This window comes from Centruroides sculpturatus, unplaced genomic scaffold (genome assembly GCF_000671375.1).
Source record: "Centruroides sculpturatus isolate CEXI.00-Female unplaced genomic scaffold, Cexi_2.0 scaffold387, whole genome shotgun sequence".
NCBI classification, from domain to species: Eukaryota; Metazoa; Arthropoda; class Arachnida; order Scorpiones; family Buthidae; genus Centruroides; species Centruroides sculpturatus.
In genome coordinates, this window is record NW_019384709.1 from 513,371 (window position 1) to 527,107 (window position 13,737).

The 13,737-nt window shown below is 29.1% G+C and overlaps 1 protein-coding gene across 1 annotated transcript in view; it reads left to right on the forward strand.

The window, feature by feature from the left end:
- Positions 1 to 13,737, forward strand: part of LOC111627759 (ATP-dependent RNA helicase TDRD9-like) — a 164,513-nt gene that overhangs the window by 52,897 nt on the left and 97,879 nt on the right. The window contains exons 14-15 of the mRNA XM_023371388.1: positions 2,712 to 2,809; positions 5,721 to 5,852. Of these exons, the coding sequence (XP_023227156.1) occupies positions 2,712 to 2,809; positions 5,721 to 5,852 (230 nt within the window). The remainder of the gene's footprint in view (positions 1 to 2,711; positions 2,810 to 5,720; positions 5,853 to 13,737) is intronic.

The following is a 13,737-nucleotide window of genomic DNA, read 5'->3' on the forward strand; positions in this document are numbered from 1 at the left end:
AAACCCCAAAAGAAGGTATGATGGAAGCAAGACAACTGCATGTCACCAGTTCCTTTTTCAGAAATTTTATAAAATTTTAATTGGATGTTTTGTGTTTTTAAAAGGACTTTTTGTGAACTTTACGGCGACAAGTAGCCTAAAAAGGAAGGTCAGTCGCTGAAAATGTTTTAGTCTTGGAACACAAGTAATAAATGGTGATCCTTTTTGGACAGTTTTGTCTTTTATTTTATTAAAAATAATTCTCCATCGGACGAACTTTTACAGAATTAATTCTAATGTTAAATGTGGTTATAATAGACTATGTACAGATAATGGCCAACTATTCTCTTCTAGGTTGCTTGCCTAACTTTAGGGAGAGAGAGAGAGTGATTTTACAAGTTCTAAAATATCCCCTAAATACCTCTCTGAGTACAGGGAGAATTGATATGGCAATGATCCTCTGTATGGAAGTGGTAGTACTCCTTGGTGTCTTCTGTCCAGTGTCTTCTCTGATAGGGTCACTGTCCTTTTTCATGGAGATCAACTGGCACAAGTATAGAAATAACTTCCGTGTGCGGATGCGCGCTGAGCTTCCGGGGGCTTGAGCTTTTATTTGTTTGTCTTGGGAAAGGAGTCACGTGTTGACATTAACGGTGCATTCTTGACACCTATGTGTCAACTTTCCCAGCTAATTGTGATAACAAACGGTGACCTCCAATATAATTCTCACCAGGAGCGTTTTTTCTATCGGAGTTGTTTACATTTTTTTTTCCGACAACTGCGTTAAATTTGCAGATTTCACAATATTAATGTTTGATATTGCACTTAACTAGAGTCTATTTCAAATAACTTGGCATCTAAGGTAAACAGACAGGTTAGTTATTTTAACCCTTTCCTGATGGACATCTGGTTTACATGTATTTTATGAGTTGACTGAGGTCAATATAGGTTAATCAAGGTCATTCTGGCAATGTCATTTTAAAAATTTACCATAAATCAAATTATTATTATTATATTCATATGAAAAAATCACATATATGCATTAATATATTTAGTTTCAGATGAAATATTTTCCAATTAATTTTATTAGAAAATTTGAAAGAAAGAAAAAATATATTAGAACTGAAATTTACAATTTGTAAATTCATGACATTTTGTCAGATTTAACATTCTCTGGTTACTTTATTCGTTTCTGGCACTTAGCCAAACAACATGGAATATTGTTTTGTATGACTCCATATAACATTTATGCATGTATGTTTTTTTGTTTTGAAATTAACACACATTATATCAAACATTTGTTTGGGATCAGAACTTTTATTCTGCTATAAACTAATATATTTTATTCATGTGATATCAAACAAAAATCAAAATTTTATGACAAACATATGATCGTCAGAGGGGGATGCCAAGATAAACCCAGATCATCTGCCTAGGGGGATGCCTTCTGGGAGGTCTTCTAAGGATAACTGATTACAGATGTGGAGAAAACCTGGAAAATTCCACATGGCCAGCTCATCTGGGTGAGGCACGAACCCACGACCAAACTCCTAGTGTTCAGGGAATGGAACCGCTTAGCCGCTGGTGGATCAGAACTTACTGTGGATGGCGATTTCCCATACATGAGGTTAATTTCAGCAATTTTAATGCCACTCTCGTATTTTTCAACCTTCTTCAACTTGATTATGTTTCTGGCCTTCTCCTTTGAAGGGCTGCTGGCTCTGGAAACTTTTTTGGATCCCATGATGGAGCTGAAAGGAAAGGAATGGAATTGTTTGTCTAGACGTTCGGGAGAAACAGTGCCACACTGAGCAGGAAAACACGTGGGTGACCCTTTGTTTTCGCAAAATTAGCAGTGAGGTCATGTGGGCATGCTGACGAAATCTGAGGCAAATGATGAAAACAGACAAATTTTTTGTGAAAAAATTTGGTGAAAACCGAAACTGACGATAACTGAAGTAAAAAAAACCAAGGTATCACTGTATATCAGTTGAGGAACTGGTGATGACTCTCATTGAAGAAGAATTCATGCCCACTTTCGTTGAGGAACTCATGACAACTTTAATGCTTGGAGGAACTGGTGATGACTGCTGAACTGGTTGTTAGTTGTCCCATTAAAATGGCCAAATAGGGACAGCAGGTCAGAAGGTTGTGGGAAAGCTGAGAATATGTAGGAAGAACTGTTCCCAAGTGTAAAATTGATATATATTGCTGCCGACAAATTTATTTTATTGAAAATGATAGTATCATCTTTTATTATTTTGATTAAGATATTGTTGATGATGTCTGGGTTCTGACAAATTTATATCACTAATTTGATCAGTTAACTTAGCTTAGTGTTTACATTTTATAAAAAAGTTTAATAAATTAATTTAATTTATAATTAATTAACAATTTAGAAATGTCTAAAATGAATTTGAATAGCAGTACAATTATTTTATTGCTTGTATTTATTTATTAATATAAGATTATTAATATTATGTAGATAAAATCTATGTAAAAGGTGCATGAATATATTAAATTTTTAAACAGGAAATATAGAAAAAGTGATAAAATAATTTTTGGATATAAATACTATGAGCCAAAAATAAAGACAAAATATTAAAAATGATATTATGAAATAAAGTATTTCTTTTACAAACAATTATAAAAAGATTAATAATATGCTATAAGTATATATAAAAATTCAAATGGTATTTCAAATTACTTTAATAATGTATTTTTACCAACAGGACGTGCAGGGCGTGTTTCTGATGGAAGATGCTATAGAATGGTTCCATATGATTTCTATGAAAATCATTTGCCAGAATATGGGATCCCAGAAATGAATGTAAGAAAATATATAAAATATAGAACTTGTGAAAAATAACAATTTATTGTTATAGATAATAAGAATAAAAATTTATTGACTATTATTAATAATTCAGAAAATTACAATTAAATTTTATTAATTTGTTCTTCAAATTTAGTTATGAAGTTTATGTATATCAGAAAATGTTTTAGTAACTTAGAATTACAAAAATTATTTTAAACATATTGTTTTACATGAATACAGAACAACCACTAAGATGACAGAAAAAAAAAACAGTATCAAACATTAGTGTAAAATATAAAAATCAAAAATCAATGTTTAATTTTTATATTATGCATAGTCTTGAAATATGATGAATGCTCTCAACACTTTAGCTGATTAAGTACAGTTAAATTTTATAAAATCAAAGAAACTTAAATGTGTGTACAGAAATAAACAATTTAATTAGACTAAATAAGTATGAGATTGTTTTAGAAAATGTTAATTTTATCTATTTAGATAGAGATAATAACAATAAATGATTTGTTATTTAACTATTAACTATTAGATAACTATTTGTTATCTAGTGCTGTATTTTCACACACACAAATGAAACTGATATACTTAACTAGTGATTATATAAATAACCATAATTTTTATCTTAAGTTTTTCAAATTCTTCTTCCTTTTTAAAATATACAGTGATCAATAAATAAATTTAACTAATATATGCATTTGTTTATTTTTAATAAGAGTGATTTACATTTGTTCATTGATTGATGCATCTTCTAATGATGAAATAATTTTTTTGAAATGATTTCTGTAAATTTGATGGAGTATGAATATTGAGTTTGGGAGATAAACTTAATAACTAATAACATGTACACATGGAGACCAATAACTGGTTAGGAAATTAGAGATTTTGTTTTCATCTCCAAGAAAGGGAGAAGTGTACAAGTTTATTTATATATGAATGATATTGTGTTGAGAATATACCTTCTATTTGTATGTATAGTAGAATGATGATGTAAAGCTGATGAAGCATAGCCTTGAATGTAGTACTTCAATAGACAATATATCATAGATACAGATATCATATTTATTATGTTGTAATTAAAAGGAAAAAAGTATTAGCAAGTGATGTAATCAAATCAAGATAGATTCAATAAGATAATTATAGCCATTTTTTCAATTATTTTCAAGTTTGAAACTCAAAATCCTATAAATCTTTTTAAAAAATTTATTATAAATAAATACATTATTATTTATTGTTAATAACTTCATATTTTCTTTTAAAGATCAGCAAACAAATGTTTTCAGAAAGCTAGAAAATGTAAATGAAATAACATCAGCTTAATAACAATTCTACCATCTCAATAGTTTGTGTTTCTTTTTCTTAGAAAGAGGAAAAAGTACAAATTCTTAACATCAATTAATAAAAAAATAGTGTGTGTAAGAACCAAGATGATGCTAGAAGTGTCACATTTTATTTTTTGTAATTAATATAATACAACATTAAGAGAAAATTTTAACAACTTGTTTTTAATTGTAAAAGTTGCTTTTTAATGATGAATTTAATATTAAAATATTAGTCTTCAAAATGAAATGGTAATAAAAATATAGCCCAACTGCAAGAGTTGGTTTAATGTCAAATCGTGTACTGATATAAGTTGGATAACTTTTATATAGCAATATTTGATAGTTGTACTATACAAAAATTGATTAACAAATGAATTTACAAGTAATGATAGGAAAAATCATACTTTCATAATAAATCTAATATAATTAGGCATTTTTTAAAATTAATTAGTAATTAGAAATGTCTAGAAAAGGATTGGTTTAGAGCAGGGCTTGTACACTCACTCATTGAACAATTATGTTACCATTTTTTCTCTGTTTAAATATTTCAAATTCAGTTATCTCATTTGCATGCACATACAAATTTATAACTAATACATGATCATGCAGCTGATTAGAAACTACATAAAGATTTTATTTTAATTCTGTAATACTTCATTGTCTGGAAAATAGTTAGTTTTAGAGTACTTAGATGGCATAACTGATAGTAAATTTATATAAATATGAATCTGATTCTTTTTGTAGAAGTTTCACAATTATTAAATTAAAATTATTGTGTAATTATTAATAATATAAGATGATGACAATGCTGCTTATATCTAACTACAAATTTATTTATAATTAATATTTATATAGCTAAAAAGTACTCTGATAAAATTATTAAATTGTAACTGTACATTTGTCTTTAATGTAGACATTTTTTGGCTGCAATTTGAAAAACTTGCCACTATGTTGGCATGTCTGTTCTCCTTTAATCTTGAGAACGGGGTTAGATAGATGAAAGCAAGACCAGATATGGAAATCTTAGGGGCACAAGGCCCCAATCAACTATATATGAATTTCCGATCTAAACTGAAACTCGTGTTATTTTCAAATGTTTTCCCCTGAAAGGAGTAGACAGATGGCCAACATGATTCTGTTGCTAACAGGAAAAAGATGATGTACAGGGGGAAGCCACTATTAATTTGAGGCAGATAGTACATATTTTAAATTAAATAAATTAAAAATATGATTAAACATTACAGCCTAGCATTGTGATGATGTCACAATAAATATATGCTTGTTTATTTTTATAATTAAAAAAAAAATTATTTTACATCTTGAAATATAGTTTAATGGTTATCCTTTTTTTGTGAATATTGTGTATGTTTACAAAAAAATAAAAAAAGTAAAAGTTTGTGAAATTAAAAAAATTAAATGCTAAATTATTTAGATATTGACTTCAGAATTTATTTTAATTTTATAAACTTATTGTTTTTTGTAAACATATGAATGAAACTGTGCTATTAATTTTTATAAATTTATATCTTGTGTGTGCTTAATTTATATCAAAAGTAATATTTAAAGTAATTTTTTTTCTTCTTCTTTTTTAGCGATCTCCTTTAGAACAATTAGTTCTTATGTCTAAGAAACTGGATATAGGAGAACCAAAAGCTGTTCTTGCTTTAGCAATTGATCCCCCAAAATTAGAAGATATAGAAAGGGCTATACTTGTATTAAAAGAGGTATTTTTTTATATAATTAATGTGTTATTTTATTATTTACATATTTATTTATTTTTGACCCACTTGAACTTGGACTAGTATTGTTCTGTCATTGAGACTTTTAGTTATGAAACTGTTTTTTAAATTTATAAGTGCTACTATTAATAATCAGTCATTTTCCCCAAAAAAAAATAAATAAAAATAATGAACCCTTTTCTTGTGCACTTTGGGCTATTATTAACAACATGATGGCTAATAGTGAAGATAAAAGTGTAACAATGAATGATAATTATAGTCATATTATCACGTAAATCAAAAACTGAAAATCTCATCTACTGGGCCCATATTTTATGCACTGACAAATTATTCAATTTTTTAAAATATTTATTATCAATCTAATTGTTTTTTGAAAGAATTTAAAAACATTTAGGATGAAATATATATATTAAAATATTTCACATTGAAGACTAAATACAAATAAAAAAATTTGATGTCTTTACACATTCACACATCCTTTACAACTGCTGGCTGTACTCAAGTTAACTGTTTTCCTATCTTTCCTTTAATGCTCTTCTCTGCTTACAAATATATAAACTGATTCTGGCAGTGGATTCTTGTTAAAATATTTCAAGGAATATGTGAAGACATCAAATTTTTATTTGTATTTAGTATTTAGTCTTCAGTTTGTAATATTCTAAATACAGTGGTGCCTTGTATAACGTACACCTCGAATAACGGACTTTCTGTTTGGCCGTTACGTGACTTGAGCAACGGACTTTCTGTTCGGCAGTTACATGAGGCGAACAACAGACTTTCTGCAAACAAGTGCAAATGATGTTTCCACTCTTTTGCCGTTGCCAATGACAATCTGCTATTTTTATAATATATTAGTACAGTATTATTAGAATATATTATTAGTATATCTGAAATACAGAGCCCTTGTTGGGATTCGGTTTGCTCCTTTGTTTATTACGTACATCACCTCAGTATTTACATTTATTCAAGTGTTCTACAAATCATGGCTTCTAAGAAAACAGAAAGATGATTTCAATTGATACCAAGCAAGAAATCATCAGAAGGAGTGAAAGTTGACAAAAACTTCCTTGTTCAAATGGGGAGATGTTCAGGAGTTTACCAACACTTATTATCCAAACAGAGCTGAGGCCAACAGGATCAATGATCTCTACAATGACATCCTTGCCCGTCATTTTCGACAGATGTTGAAGAAGAGAGAGAAACAGACCACCTTGGACATGTTTTTCAAGAAGCTCACTGCCAAAAAAAACAAAGGATGGAACAAGAGGAGTTGGCCCTGCAAGCTCCGGTAGCCTCTCCTGAATCTGACTTTGATTAAAAAACAATAAAAAGAGACCTGCTGCAATGTGTAAAAAGTCTGTATCTGTATGAATGTGTGAAAAAAGTGTTCCTCCATCTCCTCCTCACAACATCTGACTACCCGGCATAATTGGAGACTGCTCCATTTTTATTTTTTTTTTTTTTATGGTACAGTATGGTTATTTTATGCTGCGGAACGAATTGTATGTTTTAACATGTATTTCTATGGTAAAATGCGTTTCGTATAACGGACTTTTCACTTTACGGATGTGCACCTGGAACGGATTAAGTATGTTATACGAGGCACCACTGTATATTTGTTTCTCTTCATGATCTTGTAGCTGATAAGATGTATTAAAATTCAAAAATATCCTGCCATTTGTCCAGTGTGGTGAAGTAAAGTGTAATTAAAGTTTTTAGTCTGTATCACCAAGAAAAGGACAATTAATGAAGATCGTTAAGTGATATAGTAATAGTAGAAAATGTATTTTTTTTTTAATAGAATTAATAGGAACACTAACATGTTTGATTTATAACCAACAAGTAGTAGTTACTAAAGAATATAATATTCAGAAATACTACTTTATTAACTGTATTTTGAAATACAATAAACACAAATATTGTAAATTCCATGAAGCCAAAGTGGAAGAACTGTTTTTTAATTCTGTTCTGAAGACCTGCTTAATCATTTGGCTAGATCAACAATGCAGGGCAATAAGACTGGGTGATGAGAAACAGGGTTTTACATTTCTAGAACATACAATCCTTGAAAAATTCCTGAGTGACCTGGCCTCAAACCTGGGTCTTCTGAAGCAGCAGACTGATAAACCTTGGTTATCTGGCCATAAAAGTGGAAAAGTTAGAATACTCATTGAAAAAGTAATAATCTATATTATTTTATACATAGTTTTTATACATACTATTTTATTTTATGCATAGTTGGCTGAAGAGGGGCTTAAAAGCCCGAAACGTGTAATTTTTTCACACGTATCAACTAAATAAAGATGAGACAACCCGCCAAGTGTCTTAATTTATAGCACTTTATTGTGTTAGAAGCATAAATGAATTGCAAAGCACGGTTTCATATCATCAAAATAAAAAGTAATAATCATTTTCAATGAAGTTTATCACAGTGTATTAAAAGCAAGTTATATGATTGCCCATCAAACTGCTGCGTAATTGAAGCCTTTATCAGAAAGTGACTTCATAAAGAAATGTATGTATGTAAATGGCTACAGAAATTACTTTCTCAAAAAAATGTTAGGCTTTTGCAAATGTACAGATCACGAGAAATAAAGTTGCAGATAGGATCAGTGAAAAATGAATGGTAATATTTCATTATTGCCTTTTTCATTACTGCTGATTAAAGTACTGTGTAACAGATACAGCACAATTTTTAATTTTCACAAATGGTGGCTTGAAATATGAAGATGATAAAATAATTTGGGAAATTAATGCCTTTAAAAGAAACTAAAACACAATCTGGCATCTTCATAAGTCTGCAGTAAACATTGATTGAACTCAAAGTTTACTTGTATATAAAAATAGAAGTTTAAGAACATTGACAGAACTAGAAACATGAACTAAAAATTAATGTTACATTGTTTTTCCTCTTGAACTTTACTTGTATGGAAATCAAAATATGGAAATCTGAATTGCTAATTTCAAGCTGCTGACTAAATAACAGTTTATACAGTTTGTTTCATAGTTCCATCTTTAAAAATTATACATATTTTGGTATAGAGACATTAAATTTTGCAAACAAATTCAATAACTTTTCATAATTTAAATAAGTGTTTTCTAGACGTGCTGCCTTCCATTTTTAAAATGAAATCATTGTACATAATGTTTATGACATCATTCCTAAACAGTTTTTTATTGGTCAAATTTCTTAAGGTTTCCTTTTCTGTGAAATTTCTATGAAAAGTAGAAAATTTTCAATTTTGTTTCCTTCAGTTTTTATTGGCTTTGTTAATAGAAATGTAAAATGATGTCATGTTTCTATTTGTGAATACTAAACTTAAGTATGATTATAGACAGTATGTACTGAAAATAATTGGTAAAAGCTGGCATAGCTATAATAAATCTACTAGTTTTGAACCTAGATTGTCACTCATTATTTGTGCTGCATTTTATATATAGATAAGTATTGTGCAGTAAAACATGATGATGGACAATGTCTTGGATGTAATCATAAACAGTTCACTTTATATGAACATGAGGTTTTAACTATATAGACAGTCCAATTGCATTTTTTTGAATAATAATAATAAATCAGAGTATATCATACTGATGTTTGCTGATTTAAGTTGAATATTGTGCTGAAGCAATTTATGAGGTTACGAGGGCACAGGGTCAATTCCCTAATTGCCACTTACACAACAAGTTGGTAAAACTTGCCCATGTTGCTGTTTGGATGGCTATTATCGAGTGGTGAGGGAGGTGAGCAAGTCAGCAGGCATCCTTCCAGAGACAGGAGACAGATTTAACAAAATAACAAAGCATTTATTATATGACTAAAACTAAAATACAAGAGGCTACACTGAGTTAAATGCATATATCTCTAGGTTATATAGGCTAAATGCGATTAACATAAGATTTCAAAGTCTATGATTGACAACTGCTAGTCTATTCTATGACAGCTATGCCTACTTCCATTACGAGAGAGAGTTCACAGTCCGCTGATAATTACCTGTAAAGTTGGAGGAGTCCTGTATGTGGTGATGACAGTTCTTTATGGATGCACTGGGCATTTGTCAATGTCTTCTACCATTGTCTTCTTTGGGGACTAAATTGAGTCCTTTCTTGGAGGTGCAGGAGACAGAAATCACTAAGACCAATTATAACTTTCATGTGCAAACTCTCAAGCTTCCGGTGGCTTGCACCTTTTATATCATTGTCGTGGGAAATCTAACACGTGATCGACTTTTGTTGACGATGACAGTGTATTTTTGACAGCTATGTGTCAACTTTCCCACTGACTTGTTTCTACAACTGGTGACCTCTGATCTAATTTCTCCCTCTGTTTTTTCTAACAAAGATGTTTACAATTTGGAGACAATTGACATTAATTTTTACTTTTAAGAGCCCCGTAAAAATCTGTGAGCTCACAATTTTATTTATTGTGTGAAGAAAAAAACATTTATGGAACAGATAAAAATACAATTGAACTGCCAGTTCAAAATCTTGTTTTTATGATAAATAATATAGTGAATTTAAATTATTTGATATTTATGACAGAATTTTAGTATATTCTGCCTTTAAGTTGAAATTCTACTTTTGGAAAAATAGTTTACAGAGAAAAATGTTTACCATTTTCTTACATTAAAATCTTTGACACACATTTGAATTTCGTGTTATGCATCCAGAAAAGTGCTGTTGCAAGATTTCCAAGCTAAGAAATGAGTTACAATAAAGATTTTTTGACCTCAAATATTTAAAAGATGAATTATCATTTTTGTAATCCATTATCAAGATATCTTCATTTGGAAATTATTGAACTTATAATGTGATTCTATTGTGGCCGCCAGCGCCAGAGATCCTGAACACTGTCTGGCAACACTTGCCAAGATCACGAACTCTGTCTGGCAACACTTGCCAAGATCACGAACTCTGTCTGGCAACACTTGCCAACAAGAGTGGCTGGCAACGTCAAAAAAGAAAAGGCGCGAAAGTTCATTGGATTTTGTCCGGGTGTTGCCCGAGGATGTCTGTGACAGTTCTAACCTTTTCTAATAAAGTTCTTTTTTGTTACTGTTCGTGTTTGCCTGCTTAATGTTAGATCTAAACATCAGTAGGATTGAATGACAAACTATTTTATAGAACTTTTCCAGCATTGATATTTGTAAATTTTATCAGTAATTATGATCAAGCATTTAATCTCAAAAATTATATCCATATATATAAGCATATATCTTTGTGAATTGTTCCTTTTTGTGACAAACATTTTTCAGTTTCATTTGTAAATTACTAGTGATCATTTAAATTCAAAGTTTTTGCAGAATGCAGATTTACTCCAAACTTTGAAGCTTTTTTTTTTATCTAAGAAAGAAAAAGATATCATGTATATAAAAGTAGAGTTATCAGAAAAGACAAGTTAAAATTGATTAATAATTAAAATGGTATTTGAAATTTGTATTAGTCCATTGAGCTAAGACAGTTTTATAACAGAATTACACCAATGACTAAACTTTATGAAATGAGTTTGAAATCAGTTTTAAGGTCAAAACAGAATATTTTTTCTTATTTTTTTTGCAGTTTTGATATAATCTTATCATACATATTTATTTATAAATTGATGTATGTCTGGAAGAAATTTATTTTGAAATTTGAATAGCATAACTGATAATATTTTTTTTTTTTTTTTTTTTTTTAATTTTTTGATTCTTTGTGTGGGTGAAAAAAGCCAAAAACTTGAGTACACAAGTGCACTTGCAGCCTAGAGTGACTGGAAATTCCCAAGTTAAAACTAGATAAATAAGAAGAGATTTGCCAAACTGTGTTTCCGCGATACCCACGTGATTTATAGACGAAATTCCATCGATTTTTCTTAGTAAAAGTGAAAAATTTAATCTAAAAAGTTGGGACAATGACATTTTACCTTTTGAAAACGTATCATTAAGTAAATATTTGAAATATCTTAATCGAATCTTTAAAAAAGTCTCATTTTGATAAAAAATTATGTTCAAATATACCATACATATATATATTTTTTTATTTTCGTGCTTCCTGTGTTCGAAATTCTATTTCTTCTGAATAATGCTAATAATAAACGANTATATGGTTCAAAGAATAATCATTAGATTTACACCAATAGCATTTGTCATTCGTAAAATCAAAATAAGTATTATTAATAAACAATGAATATTTATTAAGTCTTAACTGTATTAATAATCTTTTTATATTCATATTGATATTAGCAATAATGATGTTTGAAATAGACGGGATGTTTAAAATATTGATGTACCATGGATGATATGTAGACTGATATAATAAGTTTTGATCCATTATTATTGATTGAGAAAACGCTAATTCAATCATTAGAGAGTATCCATTTTGCCAATTCGTTTCTGAACCTTCAAATAATCTGTATGATACACCAAAAGATTGTAATAATTTATTAAATTTGTATTGCCATAGATTTTTATTGTTATCAAGGTTAAAATTTTGATTTAGCATTATTTGATGTAAGAATTTTATATTATCGTCATTAGACTGTTTTAATCTATAATAGAATTTTATCAGTCTTTTTAAATAAAACGGAAATAGTTGGAATCTGTTAGTTTCGGCACGAATTGCATAACCAGGAACTGTCCTTTCTATTTTATATAATTTTCGTAGGTAAATAACATAGAATTTTTCTAAATCGTACAATAAGTCTATTGCCCAAATAGGGCTTGCATAATATATTGAAGGGATAATTAAAAGGTTAAATAGTATTTGTAATCATTTGTAGTTTTATATTCGTCATTTTTAAAGTTGCACATAAATATATAGCATTATCCATCAAAGTATTTATTTTTTTAGTTAGATTTTTCAGATGCGGTTGAAAATTACAATTCCAATTAAATGATATTCCTAAATATTTTATATCATTTACCAAGGTAAGAAGTTGATTATTTAAATAGTATGACTTTTCTTGTTTTGGAAGTTTAACATTATTTCTAAATATTATTATTTTGGTTTTTGAGATATTAATCGTTAAAAACAGGGAATTCAGATAATTGTTTATTATATTTAATTTATGCTGCAAAGCTATTTTTGTTGGTGCAAGTAATACAAGATCATCTGCATATAATATATAGTGGTAGCTTCTTCCAAAAATTTGAACACCTTCAGTATCAAGTAGAAATAATTTATCAATATCATTCAAATAGAAATTAAACAAATATGGCGATAGCGGTTCTCCTTGTAATAATCCTCGGTTTATAATTAGTTCTGGGAATATCTGATTAGCATGGCTAATGTTGATTCTATAATTTAAAAATAATTTCGCAATTGAGTTTGAAAATTTTTTTCCTGAGCCACACAGTTTTAATTTATTTATCAAAGTTGGAACATGAACTGAATCAAAGGCTTTTGATATATCGATAAAAGCAGAATATATTTTCCTGTGTTTTTTTAATAAGTAAATTTGTATTATTGATAATAAGAAGAATAATGTCATTTCTGTTCCTTTTGTTTTTATAAATGCGAATTGAAATTTTGAGTTTAAATTATATTCTTCAGTCCATTTTTGGAATCTTAGTGCCAGTATAGAAGTAAAGCATTTTCGTAAAGTTGATAGTAATGCGATTGGTCTGTAATTTCCTGGATCTTTTCTGTCTCCTTTTTTATATATCATTATCAGTTTTACTGTTTTCCAATTTTCTGGAAAGTTTGCTGAATTGTAGAATGAATTGATTAATTCGAGCAATACCTGTTTTCCTGATGGTGGTAATAATTTTAAGAATTTGGCTGTAATTAGATCCATACCTGGTGCAGATTTTGTTTTCATTTTATTGATTGATGCTTCTAATTCGTCATAGGTAATTATCGGATCCAAAATTTCATTTCCCAGATTCAGCGTCTC